The sequence below is a fragment of the Centropristis striata genome, chromosome 16 (assembly GCF_030273125.1).
Source record: "Centropristis striata isolate RG_2023a ecotype Rhode Island chromosome 16, C.striata_1.0, whole genome shotgun sequence".
Taxonomy (NCBI): Eukaryota; Metazoa; Chordata; class Actinopteri; order Perciformes; family Serranidae; genus Centropristis; species Centropristis striata.
The window spans coordinates 9,954,325-9,978,346 of NC_081532.1; the positions used below are offsets into that span (position 1 = coordinate 9,954,325).

General features: G+C 39.1%; 1 protein-coding gene across 1 annotated transcript in view; it reads left to right on the forward strand.

Moving 5' to 3' along the window:
• The first annotated feature begins 1,759 nt into the window (after window positions 1–1,759).
• The window catches only part of stard9 (StAR-related lipid transfer (START) domain containing 9), a 47,353-nt gene continuing 25,090 nt past the window's right edge, over window positions 1,760–24,022 (forward strand). The window contains exons 1-7 of the mRNA XM_059353295.1: window positions 1,760–2,016; window positions 5,629–5,698; window positions 8,820–8,936; window positions 20,911–21,027; window positions 21,588–21,620; window positions 21,727–21,788; window positions 22,424–22,536. Of these exons, the coding sequence (XP_059209278.1) occupies window positions 1,970–2,016; window positions 5,629–5,698; window positions 8,820–8,936; window positions 20,911–21,027; window positions 21,588–21,620; window positions 21,727–21,788; window positions 22,424–22,536 (559 nt within the window). The 5' untranslated portion in view covers window positions 1,760–1,969. The remainder of the gene's footprint in view (window positions 2,017–5,628; window positions 5,699–8,819; window positions 8,937–20,910; window positions 21,028–21,587; window positions 21,621–21,726; window positions 21,789–22,423; window positions 22,537–24,022) is intronic.

The following is a 24,022-nucleotide window of genomic DNA, read 5'->3' on the forward strand; positions in this document are numbered from 1 at the left end:
TGTTTATTTGGTGTTGTTATCATTGTCGTTCAGATGTTATTGTTTCATAGTGGCGAGGAAAAGCACTATAAATCAAGGTTTGACAAAGCTGAGGAGCTGTGATAATTTATCCCTTAAACATTTTTTTAAAAAAATCTGTGGAGGCCCTTTTCTACAAGTAAAAAAAAAAGACATGATGAAAACTTAACCTTCTGATGAAAATAAAAAGATACTATAAGTCAAAGTAATGAGAAACTTTCTCGGAATAATGCCTTCATGTTGCAAAAAATTGAGTTTGTATATCATAATAATGATTTATTATATCAAAATACTTTAAACGTTTTTGAGAATATATTATCTCAAAATTATGGAAATATAATGTATTCACTTGAAACAAAAATATTTTATATTTTTCTTAATTGCCAGTAATATCTCAGAATACTGAGGAAAGTTTCTACAATTATCTCATTAATTAAAATATAAATAAATTATATCAATTCAGAAAACTACCAGATTTTTTTCATCTAAACATTTCTAATTATCTAATGAGATAATTATATCATTAAAAATGCTTGCTTAAGTGAACGCATTACGCTTCCTTACAAAATAATGAGAAACTTTCTAAAAAAAATGTATCTTATGAAAGTTTCTCAATTTCATTTTGAGGTACTTATTATTTTTAGAGATACAACAGATATTTTTTTTTCAAGAGAATGCCCCATGCTACCATAAAAAATAATGGAAGCATGACATGTTCTAAAAAATAAAATGAGTATCTCAAAAGTTAGTATATTTTAAGAAAGTTAAGATGCTAATTGATTAAGAGATAGACTACCAACTCTTTTTTAAATTCTTTATATAGTCATTATCCCTGAGAAAGTCTCTCATTGTTTTGATCTCTTCTCATTATACCGACTTCCAGGATGTTTTTCTTTTTCAACAAATTGGTAAAAAAAAAAAAAAAAAAGACCCTACAAACAAAGCAGATTATTATCAACCAACAGAAAAGGGTAATCCCTAGTAAGAAACACTTTAGATGTCGATTTAAATAATATCAGCCATGGAAAAGTTTTTTTAGGAAAAGTTTTATTGTTGCTTTCAGAAAAGTTATTATTTAGTTTATTAGTCATTATTTGAAGGAACCTTAATCAGTATTTCAAGATACATCATGATTTTGATGATTGGTTTAGACACCAATCTTAGACTGTTGGCAATTTGTATTTGTCATGTATATTTGAAACTGTAATTTATGTTATGTGTCTTATGTATGTATGTATGTATGTATGTATGAATGATACATGTTTGATGTACGTATGATATGCTGTTACTTGCCCCTGTCTCCTGTCCTATGGGGACCACAATGGAAATAAGCCTTAGGGCTTTATTTTTTAATTTATTTATATAACGTATGGCACAGGTTGCTGTTTCATATTTTTATATCAAGAATGGTCAAATAAAATCAATCAATCAAACAAGTTTTTAATTTTGAGATACTAAGAAACTCAAGTCAGTATTTTGAAGTCATCTTTTTGAGATAACGTTAGTACTAAGTCATTATTATCATATTGATGGAAGTGGGCCTCCATACAAATCAGATTATTATCAACCAACTAAACAAATTATCATCCCCGGTTTAAAACATTTTAAATAGTAGATTTAAATAATAACAGACATGCAAAAAAAGAGAAGAGATATTTGAATATGGCGTAGTAGGAGGAGCAGCCAGCGGCGGCTCCCGCCCTCTTCTGTCCGCCAGGAAGTTTCTCTCCATCAGTCAGGAGTTGGTGGGTCGAGACGCGGCGGGCGGTTGAACCCTCGACCAGCCGGTGGAGATGACTTGAACAGCGGCTGGAAAAAAAGGACAGTTTCCTCCGCTCTTTTAAGATTTATCGGACTAATAATAATGCAAGAAGACTCAAAATGCTCAAAGTGGACTTGTTATTTCACGCCAGCTCCGACTTAGTCAACTGTTGAAGTCCGTGAAGGCATCATGGCAAACGTTAAAGTGGCCGTCCGAGTCCGCCCTCTCACCGCAAGGTAAGTCCTAATGAAACGCTAATTAATAAATGTTTATTATTCCAGCTAACTTTACTGTAGTTACCTTCATATCTCACTTCATATCAGAGCTGTCGTTGCTAAGTTAAGCTGCTGCCTGGTGCTGTAAACAGCAACAACAAGCTTGTTTCGTGTGTTTTTATCATTATTTTTGCTTATCGAAGTCATAATAGAAACGAACGTTAAACTACGTTAAGTTAGCCTGTTAGCTAACTAGCTAAAACTTTACAATGCTGCACATGGTGGTTAATAACAACTGTGGCTGTCAGTAGTGCTGTCTGACTAAGCATTTAGTGTGCAGTGTAAGTGTGTGTGGTGCTGAGTAATGTACAAAGCATTGGAGCTGGTTGAGAGAGTGTCTTACTGCAGCCATTTGACACAACAACCATTAAAACAATGGGGTGTATCATTACAACAAATTGTAATGTATCCGAAACACATTTGCTGTCTTTTTGTGATTGCCTCTAGGATGAATCAGTAATGTTTTCAAAGCAATCAAGTAATTCTGTACAGAAATAAAGAAAACACACCATCAAAAGTTACCACAGCATAAAGTTTTTTTCTCAGGAATAATGGAAACCAATTGTATTCACCCTTGCTTTATCCTTTTAGCTTTAAAGGTATAATGGGTAGTAGAGCCTGATCAATATGGGATTTTTGAGGCAGATACCAATTTTTACCAAAAGTTAAAAAAAATGCAGATATAGTACATTTTTTTGATGGAATCAAATAACACATTTTTTATGCAGCTTGTGCATTGATTTGGCACCGATATGACTGTCAAAAAGTCCTCAGCAGCTCAGTGTCAGCCAATTGCTGACCATTTAAATAATAAGAAAAAAAAGCTGATACCATTTTTAAATCACCCCAAGCAGTGTTTTCTGCATTGTATATTTTGTGGGGAAAAAAAGATTTCATAATGTTGCATATGTAACATATATGCTCATACTGATAAATATCTATATGCCTTTAATAGAGCAATATCGGTCAATAATATCCATAAACTGATATATCTGTCTGTGCTAATATGAAACTTTTCTGCAAGAAAATGTCTAAAAACTAAACTGTGTTCCCTTGAATGGAATCATTCAGTAACACACATTGTACATAAGCAAGCATGTAAATAATTTCATCCAAGTGATCCCTAAATAAAAACTACCTGACATTAGTATCTTTTGGAAACTTTGGGATAAAAATAAACTTCTGCTGATTTAAACAATGTTTCCTTGCACAGAATAGGCATGTAATGAGTAGCTAACTGGTGCAACAGTGGGATTTAAGGGGTAAAATTCATAACATGAAACAAAGGAGAGAATATTACGTCAAGAAATTCTGTGTAGGCATGTATGGATTTTATTATGTTTCCATGGATCAAATAATCAACTCAGTTATCCTTACTTCTAAGTAAAAGTGTTTAATATTAAAAACAGACCTTATTCTCATTTGCTTTACTAAAAGCTATTCCCTTCATTTAGTGAGAGGCATTTATGGAAAAAAAAGTTTCCCCCCTGTTTTACAGTGCTGTGAAATCTGCTGTTTAAGTAGCAGAGTAACACAGAGAGGTTGTAAAGTTGCTTTGCTTCACTGGAGCCCCCTTTACATTAACTGGCAAATTGCTACAACATGTTTAATAACAGATCCCCAGGGTATAGAGATATTGTACATATAAGTCCTATAGTAGTACATGAATTAAATTGAACTCCTGCAGGATCTTTTGCAGGGGTGCTGATTTAATCTGAAGGCCACTACAGTACCATAACAAAGCATTATTCAGGCTATGAAGGGGTGGACAATGATTCTTTCAACCAGTCTTCCTGGTATTTTGCATAACAAAAGCATTTCTTATACATAATGTTCACTGTCATGCAAATCTGTGCTTCCTCATTTCTGGTTCTGTCAGTCTCACTTTCCTCTTCGCTTTTCCATTTATTTTTTTCAAGTGAAGGATGTATTTCTTACTTTCATATTTGAATAAGGGCCTGCTGTGTGACAGAGATAACATTAACACCGGTGCGGTCAGCTGCATTCCTCATTCAGCCAGGCACAGAAATGTGCTGCTCTTTGTTTTAGGATTCAATGCGCCCCCCTGAGAACGCAAGAAGCCACTCACGTGCAAAAAACATGTCAGCCTGATTGTGAAATTGCTCCTCTTTGGGTTTGTATCAACACACATTTTTATGAGGTTTACTATTTTCCACCACCAACCTCCTCTCCTACATGCTACTTAGAGCCTGACATTGAAGGTTGCTGGTTTTGGGTTGGGCCACTGCTGGGGTTGGCAAAATGAGTCCCGCATGGGGAAGCACAGGGAGAGCTGACGATTACAACAGCCTCCTCCTCTCCTCTTCTACCCCCTAACCCACCACAGAGAGGGAGCGTTTGTACTACAGGCAGCATTCGCCATCATTATCGCTCCTGGAGATCGAAATTCTCTCAGCTCCATGTTGTGATTGCCTCCAGTTTCGCGTGTGTTGCATCAGATGTGCTGGGTCCAGCTGCTGAAGCTCACATAGCGGGGCTGACCTTGTTTTACACACACACACGGGTCCCAATTACACACACACACACACACACACACACACACACACACACACACACACACACACACACACACACACACACACAAAACTCGTGCGTACTTTGTGGAAACAGCCCTAGCTGCCTCATCAGAGGAAGTCTCTGGAGTATGCGATGGTCTGTTTTCATTTGAATCTGAAACTGGTTTAGTGGCGATTTCATGGATCACACACACACAAAGACTCATTGTGCTAACTGTCATGTGACAGCCTCAAGTCAAGTGGCCTAAATTTATCTGGACATCCTCTTAATTGTATCTGCATCGGCAAAAAGAGGATTTTAAACCCATTTGAACTTGTATGCAGGGTGTTGAATCCAAAGTGAAACCTTTGTTAAATCACTGTCCAGTTTGCATTTGGAGTGGGAGACACTGATCAATTCAGATAGCGTGGACAAAATAGAATCTGCACACTAGATAGTACTTGCATTAACTCATATTTAATTACCACCAGGTGACATTTTGAAGAGCTTGTCTTTAGGCTGGGCAATATGGCAATAATCTTCTATCTAGAGATAAGTAATTTCATATCTCTGGTGCAAAATGCACATAACAGTTTAAAGTGAAATTAGTTTGGTAATCCTGTACACAGCTATTAGAAAGCACTACTAAAAATTTTGAGTTAATACGTGTTTGTTATCATTTTAGATAACGTAATTTTGTAAAACCATATTTCAGCATATGATTTTATGAGGATACAACGGTAAATTATCATCCAGCCCTAACTTGATGCTCAAAACATGCACTGGAGGTACATAAATAAATGTTCATGGTAGCATTATCTATTATTCTTTTGGTCTTTTACTTGTTCTACTTTGCAGCACCATGTGTGTGTTTTTATAAGCCTTTTTTTTCAATACTTAACATCCCTTAGATGTTCTCTTCTCTTTTGGGAGCATGTGTTGATTCTGATCTCTGATCTCTCTCACTTCTTATAAACTTTCGCCACATTTCTGTATGCTTCCAAATAAGGATGTTTACAGAGTTGACTGAAGCAATCGCTCTCTTCTTGCTCACAGGGAGAGCGCAGATGGAGGAAGGCTAGCAGTTCAGGTGGAGGACAAGCTTGTAAGGATCAAAAATGTAAAGGTGAGTATTTTTGTGCGAAAATATCTGCTACACGGTTAAATCCAGTATTGAGTTATGTGTCTTTTGTTAGGAGGAATGGTTGAGAAGGGAGTAGTGTGTAGAGGGTATCTATCACAGCAACAGGATGTTTACTGCCTTGGATCAGCCTTTTCCTGCTTGATGTCACTGTTGTTTATTATATGTGTCGGGTTTACACATACACACTGATTGAGAGACCCCTCCTGTCAAACACATTCCCTCTGCACGTCAACAGAAGAAGATATTTATATAAAGACTGCAAGACAAGAAGAGTATGCAGTGTTGTTTTATGCGCTACGTATATTGGCTGGAAAAAATTGGGGCTTACTTTTTGATGAAGTTATGCATTTAGTTTTTAAGGAAGTTCTGCACACTTGGAAATAATAATTACTATGTGGGCTAGACATTCTTGTAAACTGATACTTTCTCATACTTACCAACCTGCTGTGTCAGATGGCTGAGTAGACTCGTCTGATTGGTTGAGGTTCATTGCCTGCAGACAGCCTGGTGCTGTTTTTCCTTGCAAGTGTTTGCATTAGCTTCTATGGAGATGATAAAACTTTGTGTGTTTGAGGGGTCTGGCTTGAAGATGCAAAAACTTTGTTGAGGATCATATATCAAAATGTCCATCTCCAATGTTGACACATTATGCAAAGCATACAACAAGATAAAAGAAATTCAGTTTACAACTAATTTAAAAACTCACATTAAGCTACAACCTTGTCATCTTTGTTGATTGAAACTGAACTGAACTGAACTAAAACTGAAATTTTTAGCTTTAGAATGGCCCCTTTTTGTTTACATTTTAAATGCTGATGTATAGAGATAAGTTGGATGGGAGAGGCAAGAATCTGTTCCAAATGATGTGACAGAGACGAACCACATATGGCTTCCTTCTGCCCTGGAAAAGGATCAAGACTCCAAGTCTCTTGCGGGTCTCATGGGAATAATTATTTATGGAAAGTGGGACAGTTTTGGAAGATCTGAGGCAGAAAGATAAAATAAAGTGTGGATTTTAAAGGACAATAACAAACAACAAGTAATACAAGCTATAAAAACCTACTTAACTAAATGAAACAAAAGAGTTTGAAACAAGAAAAAGATAGAGGGTAGTGTTTCTAATTAAGTCAGGTTTAGTCAGGTTTTCCACTAACTTGATTTAGTTGTAAAAGTCTTTATCAGTGGTTGGAGCTCTGTTGGACTGTGGTTGGTGTTGCTCTTGGCTAATCCCATACACTATAAGGCCATTGTTGAATTTCCTAAAAAGCCCCGTGGGGTTAAACAAATCATGCTTTCAGAGAAGGCAATTGCTGTGAACAAAATTGATACACAGAGCTTTGTGCTGCCCAAAGCTGCAGTAAGAGAAAGGAAAGGCTATTTACATAGATGGGTAGATATATTCATTATTTGGATAATTGACTGCTTAGTTTGAAGTACAACAATGACTAAAGCACCCTTTTCCCAGCCCTCTCCACCTCATGAATCAATGAAGTGTCCGTGAGCAAGATATTTAACCCTTCCCAGTTCCCACAATGCTGTTTTTGCAACCTAACCGTCACTTGCCAAAAGTAAACATGATCTGCACTGATGTCATCTCAAAAACCTTCCAGGTTATCGCTAGTTTTAGACCAATACTGTTGTCATGTCCACACCAAGTTTGACAGTCTGCTAACAACTCATCTGATCAGACAATGGTTAAAAAAAACCCCACAAATTATGTTAGGTGCTTTTCTGCTCTGAATTGTTTTTTCAACTTGAGAGACACTCCTGCAAACATACAGGGTGCATAGGGTCGAAAAACATGAGACACTCGGCAACATCCAAGCATTAAGCAAAAAGCTTCAGTCTCATTGAAAACACTTACAAAAAGCTGCCCCTAACTGCTAAAAATCTCCCTGTCTGATAATATATTGCCTCATAATACTGATATTTTATTATGTTTCCCAGCTCAGAGAAATTGTAACACCCAAGGTAGTGCTCACAAACTTAATTTCTTCTGTATGTAAGTAAGCGGGTATACATGAAAAGCTTTACAACCCTGTATAAAAATATTTGTGGACATTGAACATCACAAACTGAAGATAGCGTAGATATCAGAGGTCATATTTTTCTTTGAAGTCAGGTGCTCCCCGTGAGAACAATATGTCTCTCCAGGTTAAATGCAGTGATTTAGAAGAAATGTTAGATGCTGTGCTGTTTTTCCATTGCAAAGTAAACAATGCCTGGACAAGTCCAAATGCTGCTGTGCTGGCTTTCTGTTCCATTCAGGATTAATTCACAGTAAGCAGAAAGGTGTGTTTACTGTTAATGCAGTGAGGCGACAAAAGAACGTGAGGAGGAGTGAATGTGTTGTTAATGAACGGAAACAACTTGCTTGCAATTCCATACTACAGCAGTCCCATAAACAGACGCTACAGTACCTGGCTTTTATGACTGGGATGTTTTGTATTGCTCCTATTTATTCTTCCTCAACCTTTTACAGATGCATATCAATAAATTAGAATATCATAGAAAAGTGTATTTATGTTAGTAATTCAACTCAAAAGTGGAAATAACACATTATATAAATCCATTACACACAGAATTAAAACAATCATGTCTTAATTTATTGAATTTCTTCTAATTATAATGATTATGGCTTACATTTAATGAAGACCTAAAATTCAGTGTCTCAAAAAATTTGGATATTACAAAAGACCAATTTCAAAAAGTATGTTTAATATGTAAATGTATGTCTGAAAAGTATGTCCATCTATATGACTCAATACTTGGTTGGGGCTATTTGACTTGAACTACTAGAAATTTATTTTTCTATGATATTCTAATGTATTGAGATCCACCTGTATGTTATTGAATTAATGTAAACAAGTGCAAACTTTGAATTACAATGTAATTTTATACTGTGTTCGCTGTTAAGAACTGTAGGACAAATTCCTTAATTTATTGTACTTACCAATAAGTAATTATACTGTATTTCTTGCCTTGTTATGCTATGATTAGCTCTAGATATGATGTTGACTGTTGGATATTACAACTATACTAACTGACTTGAGTCTAAAAAATAATGCTAATGTGCTTTACTCTTCTGTTTTCCTCCATGAAGCTGGACGGACGTACAGATGGTGCTGTGGACTCGAGGGAGAAGCTTCTGGAGTTTTGTTTTGACTATAGCTACTGGTCAGTGGACCCTGCAGAGCCTCACTATACTTCACAGGAGGAGGTAATGACGAAACCCCCTAATTAACTGCATTTATTCAGTATAAACTGGAATATTTAGCTTATGACTTTACTCTATATGAGGCAGTATTCCAGTGATAGATTTCTAACATTGGTTGCTAACTGAACTGTTACAGTATTCCTATAATTTTCCCATTTACATGCCATGATGCATAGTCTGAATAATGACTGAGACCCCTTCACAGTACATTGCAACATCAGAGTTTGCATTCAGTATTCAGCCTCCTCCAACCCAACTCTTCTCTGATGTTGTTACTGTGGTTCTGACTTGTGGTTATCTTAGTGGAAAATTGGCAAAATAAACAGCGCTTTGACAGATTCTCTTACAGATAGACATGAGAGGAGGTTCTGAAATGAGAACCAGCACAAAGTAGGTTCTCCCAGGCTGAAAAATTCCATATTTTTTCTGTTTAAATGGCCATTTTTTTTTATTCCAAGTGTCGTCTCAATTCTTGGAACATTGCAGTCAGTGCAGTTAGTGAGATTAGTCAAAGGTTCGTGTCCTTTGTAATGGATGAGTACGTGTAATTTGGTATGATCTGGTTTGACGTGTAGCCATTTGGGCAGGACTACCTACAGATTTGTTTTGTTTTCATGCCGTGGTAAATGCCCTCTAGTGGGTGGAGACCAAGTGCGTGCTGATCTAGGCTTCTGGCCACAAGTTAACTGGGCAAACAGAGCCTCTGTACCAAGAAAAGAGCCCAGAGGAAACACTGTCCTTGTAGAGAAACCACAACAAGACGCGCGTGTGTGTGTGTGTGTGTGTATGTTGTGTTTTGTATGTTTCTACACAGATGGCCACTCAGGGGATATGATATCAGCTCCATCTGTTACCCAGAAGTCTCTTTGCCTCAGACATGGCATGGCTAGAGTCAGCTCGTGTTTCATGTTCTGGCTTTGATTGGGCGATTAGATATCTTTGTGTTGCTTTGATTGGAGGGTATTGCTGGAACGTGAGACAGGCTCCAGATTAAGAGGAAGTGGTCCAGTCCATTACAGGAAATCTCTCCTAAATTAATTCTTTTTTTAGATCACTTGCTATCAATTTGGATTTTCATTCAGTTTTCATTGTTCAGCACATTAGCTGCACCCTTACTGTCACTTTTTCTATCCTTTCTACCCTCTGCCACTCCCTCACTGCCTGTCTCTCCTCTGGTCAGAGCTGCCTTTGTACGTTTTTGAGAAAGACCAGGCTGTGATGATGGCCTACACACTGTGCAGAGTAACAGACAACCCAGCACTTCTTCCTTTCTCCTTTTTATTCCTTTCATTGCCTCTGGCTTTGGCTGCCGCTGTCCTCAGCAGAATTATGTCCAGTCACAGCGGCCCGGTTGCCACAAGACATTCCTCTGTTGACCCGAGGTGGGCGAAAGGACACCAGTGAAGGACAGAGCCGCTGGATTTTAAATTTGACCTCTTTTCCTGCACCAGAATCCAAAGAATAGCCTCTTGTAGATAACCATGTCAGCCGTTTACTGATCACATCATAGTCGAATGTATTTGAATAAAGCATTTCTCTGGTGAATGTAAAGATACAGTGACTGACGTAAAAAGCAGAAAAATGATGTGTTTGTGCAGGGCTGCCCCAAATACATTTTTTGGGGCTTCAAAGCTTCAGTGAGTATTACCCATTGATCCATGAAGTTGAAATCGGACTTAAAACTGCATTTACTTTGTGTTTGGGCTACAGAACCACAAAGTAAGGTATAACGATAATAAACATGATTATAACAGACAAAAGAGAAACCATTTAACTACGAAGCCTAGAAGTCAAAAACAAAATCGGGTCGCAGCAGAAATTAGGATTGCAACTATATAATTATTATTATTATTATTATTATTATTGGTTACATTGAGGCTAGTAGTAGTAGTAGTAGTAGTAGTCAATCCTCTTAGACCCCCATGTTAAATTGCCCAACTTTACAGTAGAAATAAACATGTTCACAGCCTGGTGCAAAAACAGTTTTGGTCCCTATTGCTAACTTCCCCGTTCATAACAACTGTGAGGGCATTCATTTTCATATAACTCAACTTTTTAGTTGAGTAAAGTTATGCATAAATAAGGACATCGCCAATATAAGTGTCAAGTGCCCTCACAGGTGGCTTGCAGCTGCATTCAGCCTGTCTGAGCTTGCCCCGCTCCACGTTTTTGCCCTTTTTTCAGCCAGGCACTGCCAAGATGGTGTCTGCTGGAGCCATGGGAGCCACCAACTTTGGGCGTCATTTTGGCTCTTGAGAAAACCTCTGGGTGACATTAAGGAGACCACTTCCATATTTTATACAGTCTGTGTTCCTTCCCTGCTGTGACTCTTCACTAGCCCTTGGACAGCTCCATTTCTTGCTTTTTAATAATAATAAAAAAAGCATTAGAATACTCATTTGGACGTTGATTACCATGGCAGTGGTCGAAGCTTTGAAGCATTCGGGTCAGCCCTGTGTTTGTGTTGTAGGGCAGCAAACCAGATTAATGGAGCACCGTGGCAGACTGTAATTCAAGAGCCACTCTAACTATTTTACCAGACAAATTGCATCTTAGAACAGTGAAGAGGCTGTCTAAGTGTCGGGTTGAGGAGGCAGATTTGTTATCCACAACCAGAATTTTACAGCAGTGTTGGGACTTGATGTTAATTTCCCACAATGTTGTGTCGCCTCATTTCACTCCGTGGCATTACATTTAGGTATTGCTCTCTGGTGAGGGTATAGATGTAATCTCTCTCTTCTCTGCAAACCAACCACATATATTTTTAACACATTGATGACTTGATACTGTTTCTGCCAGCAGCACTGGATTTTCTCATGGTTTCTACTTTCAAAATATCTTTTAGCATGCTTTTCTTTTTTCAGAGCAGGAAAAAAACTTGCTCTGAATTCGTCTTGCACTGTAGTCCCCATGAGACTGAGACAATCTGAGCCAGTAGTGGAATGAGACGAGGGGAAAGTGGGTCTTAACTCTTGCTTCTCCAGTTCTGTGCTGTCCGACCACACCCAGCACCCCTCAGAGACTGTCCCTCCAGCCCCTCCCCACTCTCTACTGTCTGCTGTACATGTCCAGGCATCAGTGATAGTTTACACCAGATACTGGTGGGGGTTTCCATCCTCATACACTGTTACACAGCAGAGAAAGAAGACAGAAATGTGGTGTCTAACTATATGTTGGGGAGACTATAACTATATGTGGTTGCAGTCATGTCCCCATGGGAGACACAAGACAAAAGCCTATCTTACGGGGTCGGAGGCTCAGATTTTAAGCTGTATCTTTGGGTAGGGTTCTCCCAGGTGAGAAATAGTAAGTTTTTGGAAGAGAACCATAATCCATAATAGGAGCCAGCTGTTGGGACTGTTTGTCTCAACACTGCCTTTGTTTTGAGGCTAGATATTGAGCTAATAAATAGTTTTTTTTCTCCACTATTTAATAACGCAAACCGCTCAGCTTGTTTATTGCTTATGACAGTCAGAAACATGGGAGAAGAAAGGGAAAGGATTGAGACGGGGAACAGTGGGAGAAACAGATTAGGCACGAAGAGAGAGTGCGAATGTGAATTCCTCGGATAGAGGAGGATCAGGAGGAGGGGAGGACGGGAGGGGGAATTGGGCAGGGGGTCCACTGTGCCTCTGCAGCCCCCAGCTTTCGTCTGCCAAACTCACAGCTGCCTCACTAAGTAATTCTTCACAGTTAAATCTCAGCGCAAAGACGTCACTGCTGAGGATTCGTCTCAGAGCACAATGCTGTTTTTTATTGCCAAAAGGAGTCGACATGCTGGGGTTTTTCCCTCTCCTCCTCCTCCTCCTCCTCCTCCTCTTCTTCTTCACTCACTCTCTCTCTCTGTGATTTGATTATGCTCGCAGTGTTTCTAGGTCTGTGTGTCAGTGGTGCTGCAGACTAGAGAGAGAATAGCTTCTCTGTGTAAGAATCCTCCACACGCACGTGTGCATTTACTCCCCCTCAGCACAGTCCGGCCCAGTTCAGCCTGGTTTGAATTAACTACAAACAGGTCACCAAATAAACCACATGCTGTCAACGTAGAAATATGAGATCTACGCCATATGGACACAGGAAAAGCACCTGTGATTTATGCATGGACCTACTGCTTTCTTCCAATGAAGGCAGATGATAAAAGAGGATAAGGGAAGTTGTAACAAGAAAGACTGTGGTTAGATAGATGTTCTGTACGTGCAGGTAACTTTCAAATTAGCAATCTGTGTATCAAAATTGGATTTTTTATTAACTGACTGAGGAGGCTGAAGAGCAAATGATCTAGAAACATTTCTACCTACATTACAGTTGATTATATATAGATATGACATGCTATTGGAGTCATGGCATAGTGGTTAGGAGTGCTGCGGTTTACATTTGCAGTTTACATCTGTGTTTGGTTATCTGGTGCACAAATCAAGCCTTTTTTGAATCCTTACATTGCATCATTACAAAACGAATTTCCACAAAATCCGAAAACACCTTGCTACGGGATTAACCAAAGATTATTCTTGTTATTGTCATTTTTTGCCAATGATTTTCTCAACTAAATATGGTTGGGCTAATGGGCGGTCATCAGCCACCTTTGAATTCTGGTTATCAGAATATATAACAGATGTTTTTTTTCTAGTCATTGGGGCATTTTAAAACATGATTCTCTGAAAGTACGATGCACATACTTTGTTTCATAAATGTGGGATGTGTATCCTGTTCTTGTCCACATTGATTCACATCCAGAAGCAGTATTTTTGTTGTTGTTTTCAAATAACCAGTATAAAGGAGCCTTGAATGACTTAATAGTGTAAGAATAGTCGCTGAGGTCATGTAAAACTGCAGTAATACTGCACTAGTCGATTCCCATGTGAATGAACCTATAGTGTACCACTGTACCCTATGGATATTATGCAAGGCTCCCATCAGTCTGAAGGCTGGAGAAGTCATTTCCAGCCTGCCATAAAGAGAGTGACCTGCAGCTCCACTCTACAGTGTTGTGTTTTGGCCCCTTTAACAAGAATTGGGGGAGGAGCGGCAACCCCTAAACTCTCTCCAGATATGGTTTTATTTATCTGTTTAGGTCTAGCCTTTGCCCCAGTGTCAACTACAAGAGGAGAGTGTACTGAAAAATGAAATGCTCTGAGAGGGATCCTCCTGCCTTCATTTTTTCCCCGTCCTCTGTTCCTCTTTTCCCCTCAGGCCTTCCTACACATGGGAATGGAGGACAAAGTAATGAAGAGCAGCATATCTGTTTGGCCTGACCATCTCTGTCTCTCCCTCCTCCCTCTCTTGCAGCCTCTCTGCCCTCCCATGCTAATTTGACCTACAAATTCTGTCCAAGTGTGACAAACGAGAGCGTTGTTGAACTACGGCCAAACAGCTTCCTCTCTGTCTCCGCTTGCGGCATGTGATTCTGTCTGTGTCCTCGCTCTCTGTAGTCCACTCTCCACATTTCTCCTGCTTTCACCTCTGATTCTCTAACCTAGATTTCTAGCAGGAAGTGAGGACAAGAATCTCCAGTGACATTTCTTTTCCTGTGTCTAAACAAAACTATGAAGCTTTTGCTCAGAGCCCAGCTGTTTGTGTAACCCAGTTGGAAAGCGTGGGACGGGAACCGAGCGACCCCCGCCTCTTCTCCAGCTGTCCAGTCCTGGACACGAAGGAGAGAGAGAAGGAAATTGTTGTACAGGAGTTGTTTTTGTTTGACTGATTGTTCTGAGAAAAATTCATCTCTTTTGCACTTATTTTTTTGTTTGCAGCCTCGTGTCTTTGCATTGAGCTCAGAGGAGTCCTCCCAGTGAGAGCGGTTGTGGAGGGAAATTTAATCTTGGTCCTCTCGGTTGCGTCAAACCTGGCAAAAGCAATGAGAAGCTAAAGTTTTTAAATGTGGCGAGGTGCTTTACTTTACTTGTCTGGCCCTTTGCCATCACCCTTGACAACATCTTACACACATTTACACACACACTTACACATGCACACTACACATAAATACTTCTCCAGGGTTTAGTGTCGTACAGGCCACATAAAACCAGACCAGCAATTGGCATTTTCCACAGCCAGTGATTACAGGACTTAACTCATTACAGAGGCATTACACCATTACTTTTTCACTCTTGTCAGCCTGTCTTTATCATTCTGTCTTTCTCTTGTACAATTGCCATTCTTTTCTCACCCACTTTACTGCCTTATTTTTTCTGTTACCAGGCCACCAACTAGACTGCCACTTTGGGGGAAAAAGTGTTTCAAAACACTTTTTTTATGGTGCAGATCTCTGGCATGAAACCCAACTGGTTCCTTGTTTTTCAGCTGACGTATTTTTCCTCTGAGTGGTCTGGTTGTGCTTACACATGTGACATTTCGACTTTCCTTTTGAGATCTGTTGCCAAAGTAGGATTTTACCACTTGATTTAAAATGCACCTCATGTGGCAGTTTTAATTTAAAGTTGTGTTTACACAAACCTGCTCTCTTTTTCCATCACCTGACATTACATTGCTTGAAATTTGAATCTTGCCGTGAGTCTGGCAGGGCATTTTATTTGGAGATAGTGGTGTTTGCAGATGCAAGAATTGTGCAGCCAGATATAATAGATATCTCCTCTTTAATGCATCCCTGGTCTGCAAGGCTGGATGATAATAAAAAAAAAGGAAAGTTAATATAGCAGCAGCCTGTCACAAGAGAGAGGGGAAAAACTGGGTGAATTGTGCAAAAACTCATGTTTTGAATTATAACCTCTACTTCATATAGACACCACGATATACAGTCATGCATCTCAGCCAAAGCTCTTTTTCTTTACCTTCTGCTCGATCTGACCTCCTTTTCTAACCCCAAAGCCTTGTTTCACTCTTCCTTCCTTACTCTCTGTTTTTGACCGGATGAATTTGACCTGCATTTCCTGCACAAGAATGAAATCTATATTCTGCTTTTCCTCTTTCATTGTTACATTGTTTACATATTTTTTTAACAGAGAAGGAAGCAAACTTTGAGCCTTTTGTCCTTGTTGTGGATGCCGTTTCCTCCAAGTGGCTTCACCGAGCAGAGACACACACATGCACACACCCTCGCGCGCACGCACGTGCTGCTGATGACAACCACCTTCCTGTTAATGGAGGTGTTTAGTCTGTCCCCAGTGTGTTTTCGAGGCGACCGACCAGCCTGCACGCTTACTGTTGCTCTGGCCCAGTCACCTTATCTCCAGGCTGTTTTTCTCCTGCTTCATTTGATCCTGGAGTACATTTCCATTCCCACAATGCAACCGGTCTCTTACCTCAACTTCTTTGTTCGGCCAAAAATACCTCCCAATGCTGCAGGGAAACTGAAAGTAGGTTGTGGCACTGGGCCATTACATCCATTTCAGCGGCCAAAGCTCGATGGCACAAATTACAATCTTGTGATATAATGTTGTGTGACAGTGATGACAAACAACAGGATTGTTTTAATGCCTGTCTAGACAAACTGACACACACAGGTTGAAATGATTTTATGCTTTCTCCTTGTGGGAGGTCATTTAAAGTATTTTTGCAGACTTTTGATGAAACCAAACAGGCAAAAAACGAGGGAGAAACGGAGAGAACAAAAGAAATAGTGTACAGGGAGGAAAGAGAGAGTCAAGTTCAGAGACGGAGTGCACAGTTGAAGTGAAGTTCCTGCTCTTTGTGCTAAGCCTGAAGGGACCCTCAGCCTTGTTGTAGCCCCCATAGAGTGAATTTAAGAGGGTCAACTTTAACAAGAGTTGTATTGATTCTCTGTGTTTGAGGGAGGAGAGGGTGTCTGTGTCTGTTTTTGAATAGTAGGATGAGGACAAGACAGAGGCAGTGCTGCTTTTTGTCTTCATGTTTAAGCCTCCATTCAGCCAAGACGCAGGGGGCAACCCTTGGTGGTCTGGACGCCAGGGGGCTGCACACTTTGTCACGTTACTATTTATTGGGCAACAGCTACATGAGGGGCTCAAGGTTTCAATATTCTTCTATTTTTGTGGCTTATATTCAGGTCTTTTTTTTTTCCAGGTTTATGTACAATGAATACATTTCTGCTACCGCTTTTATTTTTAGCAAGATGCCGGGTAAAATTAATGTATAAGGAGTTAGTTAGTTTGCCTTTAAGATGAAGCAGTTAGTCTATTATTCAAATAGTCAGTTGACAGAAAAAATAGTCAGCAACTGTTTTGATAATTGTTTTATATTTGTAAATAAGATAAGATAATTTGTTTCCATGTTCTTAATGTTAGGATTTTATGCTTTTCTTAGTCATGTATTATATTTAATAATTATCTTTTAATTTCTTTTAATGGTATGCCTGATAAATTTAGGCAATCTGTATAATTCATGTTGGGCGTAATGGGCATTTTCCACTATTTTCTTACTGTTTGACAAAACGATGTATTGGTTAATTAAGAAAATGGTCTGCAGATTAATCCATAATGAAACAAATCGTTAGTTGCAGCTCTAGTTAGCTCTAAAAGTGTTAAGATGGATTCCATCCGTAGAAATAATGATGTGTGAGATGTCTGTGCCACAGTGCCTGTTGGGTGATTTATAAGGTCATTGAGTAAAACAGCCGTCGTGGCGGCAGTTTTACTAGTTACACGTGGCTGTTGTCTGCACATGGTTGGCTAGGCTACAGAGAAATACTTGAAAATGAAAAGTGGTGGGTTTAGGACAGCAACTATACTGCAGAGACATTTCCTTTATAGATTAATCTGCATAGCTCTTTACTTCTAAGTTCAGTCAGAAAAGTGTTTGCAGAGCCCAAACTGCATCTTCAGGTGTCATGTTTTGTCCGTCCAACAGTTCAAAAGACAAACATTCAACTGACAAATGCATAAAATCTATCACTTTTTTCCCACCAACATTAGTAGGGTTATGAAGCAATGAATAAAATGTAAGAAGTTTCCAATAATCTGAATGCAAACGTGTGAATTTGCATTAGTGCGTCCATATACATGTATGCATCCAAACATTTGACCTCCATCATCTTAAATGTAATCTTCTTCTTAACAAAATGTAACTAATAGTTTACATTACAGCAAAAAGCAAGGTAGCATAGTTTCCAATTAGTCAATTAACAGAAAATTATTCTGCAACAATTACATGTACGGTATGCCTTGTGAATGGTTAATATTTGCTGATTTTCTTTGTCTTTTATGAAAGTAATTTAATATCAGTGGTGTTTGGACTGTTGTTGGACAAAACTGGACATTTTCAAGACATCACCTTGGACTGTGGGAGATGGTATTGTCATTTGTTTTAGACTGAACAGCTGATTGATAAATAGATAAAAATCTGTTCAAAAACAGTAATCAATGAATAAAGTTGTAGCTGTAGCAATAAAAAAACACAAACCGATGTTTCAACTGCATATGCTCTGACTTTTGAAAGTCAGAGAAAAGAGAACTGAAAACATCATGTTTACTAAATCCCATTGACTTATGGTGCTGATATCAAGTCCCTGTCCTAACCTTGGCTGTTGATTTTCTCACTGGATTTCCCTTTATCTGTTGTGGTTAGATAAGATATTGGTCTCTGTGTGAGCTTCACTCCACCGTGTCGGTGTTTAACATTTTACTTTTCTCAGAGAAAGCTCAAGGCTGCTGAATATTAACACACACAGATTCACACAGTCCTAAGAACAACCAGATGACGATCGAATCCTTTTCAGGTTGCTTTTACAAGGCCGGGAACTTTCACAAGAGCTTTCAACCACATCCAACCTAAACCTATTCCCACCGTTTTGTAAGCCTAGAGTATACACAGGCTGAGCTCCAGGTTCTCCTGACAGTGGTTGGTCGTCACACACATGGGAGCTATGTTGAAATGATTCCTGTGTTTGATCCGTGGAGGTCGTTGTAGCTTCGAAAGCATTCCTCCTCTCTCCTCTGTGTGCTTACCCACCAGTATCCATGGTCCAGGCCTGAGCCTGGGGGCCAAGGGAGTGGACCCCTCACTGGTCCTCAGGGTGTGTTATGATTCTGTGGGGAATGTGCTGCGTCTCAGGTCTGGTCTAGATCAGGTTGCTGCCCCCCAACCCATGTGTTGCCTTTGGACTGAGCTTTTGGATTGCCGATGGGAACACATGGGTCCCCAGGAACTCCCCAAGAAAGATAACAAAAGGAAAGATCAATCATTTGTCCATTATCCCAACTTCTAACCAGTCACACAGGCAGTAATCGAGCCCAGCTGACCTATAAGAAATGATATCAGGCTGTAAACACCCACATTACTCAACATTTACAATGTGTCATGTGCAGGAAGGTGTTTCATTATTTATCATTTCTTATCACAATGCAAAGATATTTGACCAACACCCGTGTGAAGATAAGTTTCTGCATCTTAAATGCCTCTGTAATTGCATGTAAACCCACTTTTTTCTTTTACAGGGAACTTAATATACTGGTTGGCTGTTAGTCAGCTCTGAAAGTGAATTAGGTCCATATTTCTCCCCTGGCGCTAGTTTTTCCAGCCAGCATAAGTGGTTTCTAGATTTGGTACACTGTTTGATGCTGGTGCAAAACGTAGAGCTGAAATAATTAATCAGCAGCACCACACACTGCAGCCTCCAAAATGACCATTAAGTTAAATCAACACCTCTCTAAAACCATTACAAAAGAGCTGAAATTGACAACCTTCATGTAGGTAGCATTTAGGGCTGTGCGATAAAGCCCAAATCTTTTGTCCTGATATGGGTCATTTCATATGTCAATTACAAATGTATATCACGGTACAGCATGTTCTCTAGTAATGCAATAAATACAGTCGTATTTAGTTAGTAGACTATATGAAATAACCATGTGGAAAAGCCTATTTGGTATACTACATTCTCCATGTCAGCAAAACAGTGCCTCTTTGGCACTTTCGCCCTTTATTCAAAATTGTGATAGAAATTATATGGAAAAATATATGCAATTTTATATAATTTAGACGATATATATCATCATATAATCAACAAGCCCACGTTGCATTTTTATCGAGACTGTTATTAGATTACTGTTTTGTATTGTATTATTGTGATGATAAAGATGGTTTTTGTATGGTTACTGTGGGTTATTATGCAGACATCAAATTTTCATTTCACCCTGTTTCTATGAACATATAGAGTATCTCCTGTAATCTAATGATCAAATCATATTTCATTTTGTAGAACACATAAAACAAATATTGATTTTCATTCTTTTGCTATTAAGAGCTCTCACAACAACAATGACTTTAACAAGGGCGATGTGTTGATTTGACCTCAATAAAACCTATTTCTTAATGCAAAAACAAAAATATGAAGACATACAGACTTCATACACTGTCCAGCATGTGTTTTCTACTCTGATATAAAAAAAATAGGTGGTTGTGATTTAGCCTCGTGCTAATAATCTCCAGACTCCAGCTCTGGGATGCAGACAGAGAGAGAAGGAAAACAAAAGGCCTCAGTTGATTGTTTTGAGTGGGACTCTCCCGGATCCCCCGTCTGACCACCGCGCATTTAGGCATGGTTTATTTTCCTGACCCAGCCACTTCTCAAAGTCTTTTTACCCTCACATCTGATTCTCCCACATACACATTCTGCAAAGTTGTTTACCCAGAGTATTAGCTGACCTCCCTGCTCCTTACCCAAACACCTCAGCAGGAAGCAACATTACCTCCCTGCCACTGGCCCGGTGCCACGGCATTGTGATGGTGAAACCTTGGTGTAAGACTACACTCATTTAAAAACACAATGCGATTAAGATCAAGGACATTGGCTTACACTGAAAACATCTCATCAGCCCACTGGAGCACCTACTTTTCTTTTTTTTTTTTTTTTTTTTTACTAAAACACACTTTCTCTTCCATTCTTACTTACCAGGTTCATCCTTCACATGTACACGAGAACTTATTTAAATCCTGAATCAGCACCCTTCTTAATTATCTTGATGTTTTTTGACTCCACCCAGTTAATTATAGAAATATTAGTCAGACTTTCTTTGTGTTTTTGTGATTAAGGGTGTGTGTTTCTGTTTCTCAGGTGTTCCAGGACCTGGGTGTGTCGGTGCTGTCCGGAGCCTCCGAGGGCTACAATGTGTGTCTATTTGCTTATGGCCAAACAGGATCTGGAAAGACATACACCATGATGGGGACACCGGTGAGGAGGACACTGGAATCACTGCATGGCATTATATACAGTTGTGGAAAAAATTACTAGACCATTGTTTTCTTCAATTTCTTGTTCATTTTAATGCCTGGTACAACTAAAGGTACATTTGCTCGGACAAATATAATAACAACAAAATGGCTCATAACAGTTTAATTTAAGAGCTGATATCTAGCCATTTTCTATGGTTTTCTTGATAATGATTTTGGTTTTTATCAAGAAAACAATGGAAAATGTCTAGATATGAGCTCTTAAATTGAACTCATATAAGCTATTTTTGTTGTTATTATTATATTTGTCCAAACAAATTTGGCTTTGGTTGTACCAGGTATTAAAATGAACAAGAAGTTGAAGAAAACAAGGGTGGTCTAATAATTTTTTGTACATACTCACCCAGCTCATTTTAGGCAATGCATCAAAGTATAAACCCAAACCATGCTGCATTACAATTAGGCAAATGTGGCGAGTCTGGAATGAAAACCATAAAGTTGTGACCCAGTTCCACATGGCAACTGTCAAAATAATGCTAGTCTTTTGTTTTGTTCTGTCAGGACTCTATTGGCTTGACCCCTCGGATCTGTCAGGTATGACAGTGTTTGCACATTTCATGTTGTGAGCACACCTATAATTCAGCCACTAAAGTATCAGTGCTGTAATGTGAAATAAACTGAATTTCTCCATTCCTTACAGGGTCTCTTCAGGTCTGAAGACACTTTTCCTGACGGGCAAAACTCGAGCAGAGTGGAAATTAGGTACTGTGTTGTAGTAACTGTGTGAATGTAATCACTGCATTTTTAATTGGTTTCCTGATGTTGACATTCAAATTAGATGGGTACATACAGAGCAATTACGCTGCAAAGCTGCAGGCAAAACAATGTAAATCAAAAAGTGGATTTTCTTGTTGGCGTTGGAGGCATCCTGTATTTCAACAACTTCTTGAAGGCAATGTGACAAAGCAGACATTATGTTTTCTGGGTTCTCCCTGTTCTTACAATTTGAAGATTATAAGTTCCATAGTGTGCACTGTGTTACTGGGTCGTCTGGTTGGACTAGCTGTTTAAAATGCAGACCATGCAACCATGACTATGACCTGGTTCACATAAAGCCAGAATCCATTGTGTTATGTCACTCCCCCCGATCCTTTGTTTCTCTTCAATTTTCAAATACAGGCAAAATGCCTTCAAGGTTAACTTGACATGTTTTGGGAAATACAGATAATGAACTTGCATAAAACAACTTTCACAGTGTGTAGTGGGACACTATGTAGGCCTGTTGTGTACATTTCTGTGATAGTATTGATAAAGTGGAGATCAGATGATCCAGTGCTGATGAAATATCAAGTGTGTGTCTTCATAGAAGCATTTTGTCTTACCCTCTGTCCCTGCAGCTTCCTGGAGATCTATAACGAGCGTGTACGAGACCTGCTGAGAGGAGGAGAGCAGAAGAAGAGGGCCTCCCTAAGAGTTAGAGAGCACCCAGAGAAAGGACCCTATGTACAAGGTAAGTTTTCACAGCACCCGAATCTCTACTAGACAGCAAATACATATTCTGTTGTAACTCCCAGGAGTAAACTCAGGTAAAGCTTGAACAGCATCCTTTCTTTGCCATCTCGGCAAGAATAGGATACATAAGAAGCTGATCCTGAACTCTTGTCCCAAAAAGGTTTTTTGTTTTGTTTTTTTAGCATCTTTATTTGTTTTCAGTGTGACAGAGGTAAGTAATACATGGAGATGATCCTAAAACCTGTGCAGGAAAGTTAAAGAGCTATGGATTTGCACAAAGACATATCCTAAAAACACAGAAGCGTGTCAAACCAATTACATTAATTATAATCTAAATTCAGTCCTCAAACATGACCTCACAGGTCCAGGTGTAATTGCACAAAACCTTGAGCTCAAAAATCAACAGATCATTTCCACTTTTTGTCTTTTTCTGTATGTCTTACTGATTAAATACTTAACTAGAGGTCCAGAGGCTTCAGATTCTCATTACTCTACTAGCAAACGTCCCAAAGATTTAAATAAGATGAAAAAGACATACGGTAGGAATTTGCATATTTAGATTTTATGATCTCATGATTAGGTTCTTTTCACAGGCTTTGAGGTCTAAGAAATGTCCAGTTATCATTTTTGTCTACTTTAACAATATATACGAACTCTCAGCAGTGGATCATATTGTAAAATAAGGTGTCTGAACTACTTTGCATTCAGGGAGTGAAGATGAGACAGGATACCAAAGGTTACATTTTCTGTTGCTGCACTCTCAGACACATAATTATGGACTTGGATGTGAAACATGGTCCACAGTATTTTGAGTAATGCTCGTGTCTTGTAAGTTTAGTTTATAAGTCACAGTGGTCTGTGGCCGGCGGTGGAATTTTGTTCCGTTGTTAAGCTTTTCATCTGGCCCAGAATTGTCCGTCCTGGCTTTAATCCAGGCTCCTCTTTTAGCTCGTCTTACTTTCCCTCTCTCTGTTTCTTTTAACCTCTTTCTCCTTTTTCTTTCTCTCCCTCTCATCCGCCTGCACTTCTCTGTTTAAAGCCCCACATCCACTCATTGTCAGTGTCAGGAGAAATCCCAGTTGACCAGAGGAAGTGAAGTCATTTCCTCGTGGTTCCAAGGAGAACACTCTGACACACACACACACACACACACACACACACTCAGACACACACAAGCAGAGCACATTTAAGACTTCCAGCTTTTACTTCGTCTCCATCAACACGTGTCTATCAAACACTGTTTCACTGTTACCCTTATTCTTTTGACCTAATTCAACTATTTGTAATAAATATTCATAATAAAACAAATATTAAATAACCACATGTTGTCGCACCATGAGGCTCTGTGGTAATCTTTGCGTGCATGTGTTTAACAGCCTCTTAAGATATGTGAATCACGCCTGGAAGTTGTGCATTGTTAGTTAGAGTTTTCGATGCTAAACGCTGTGGGAACATATTACAGATCAAGTGTGAGCAAGCATTGA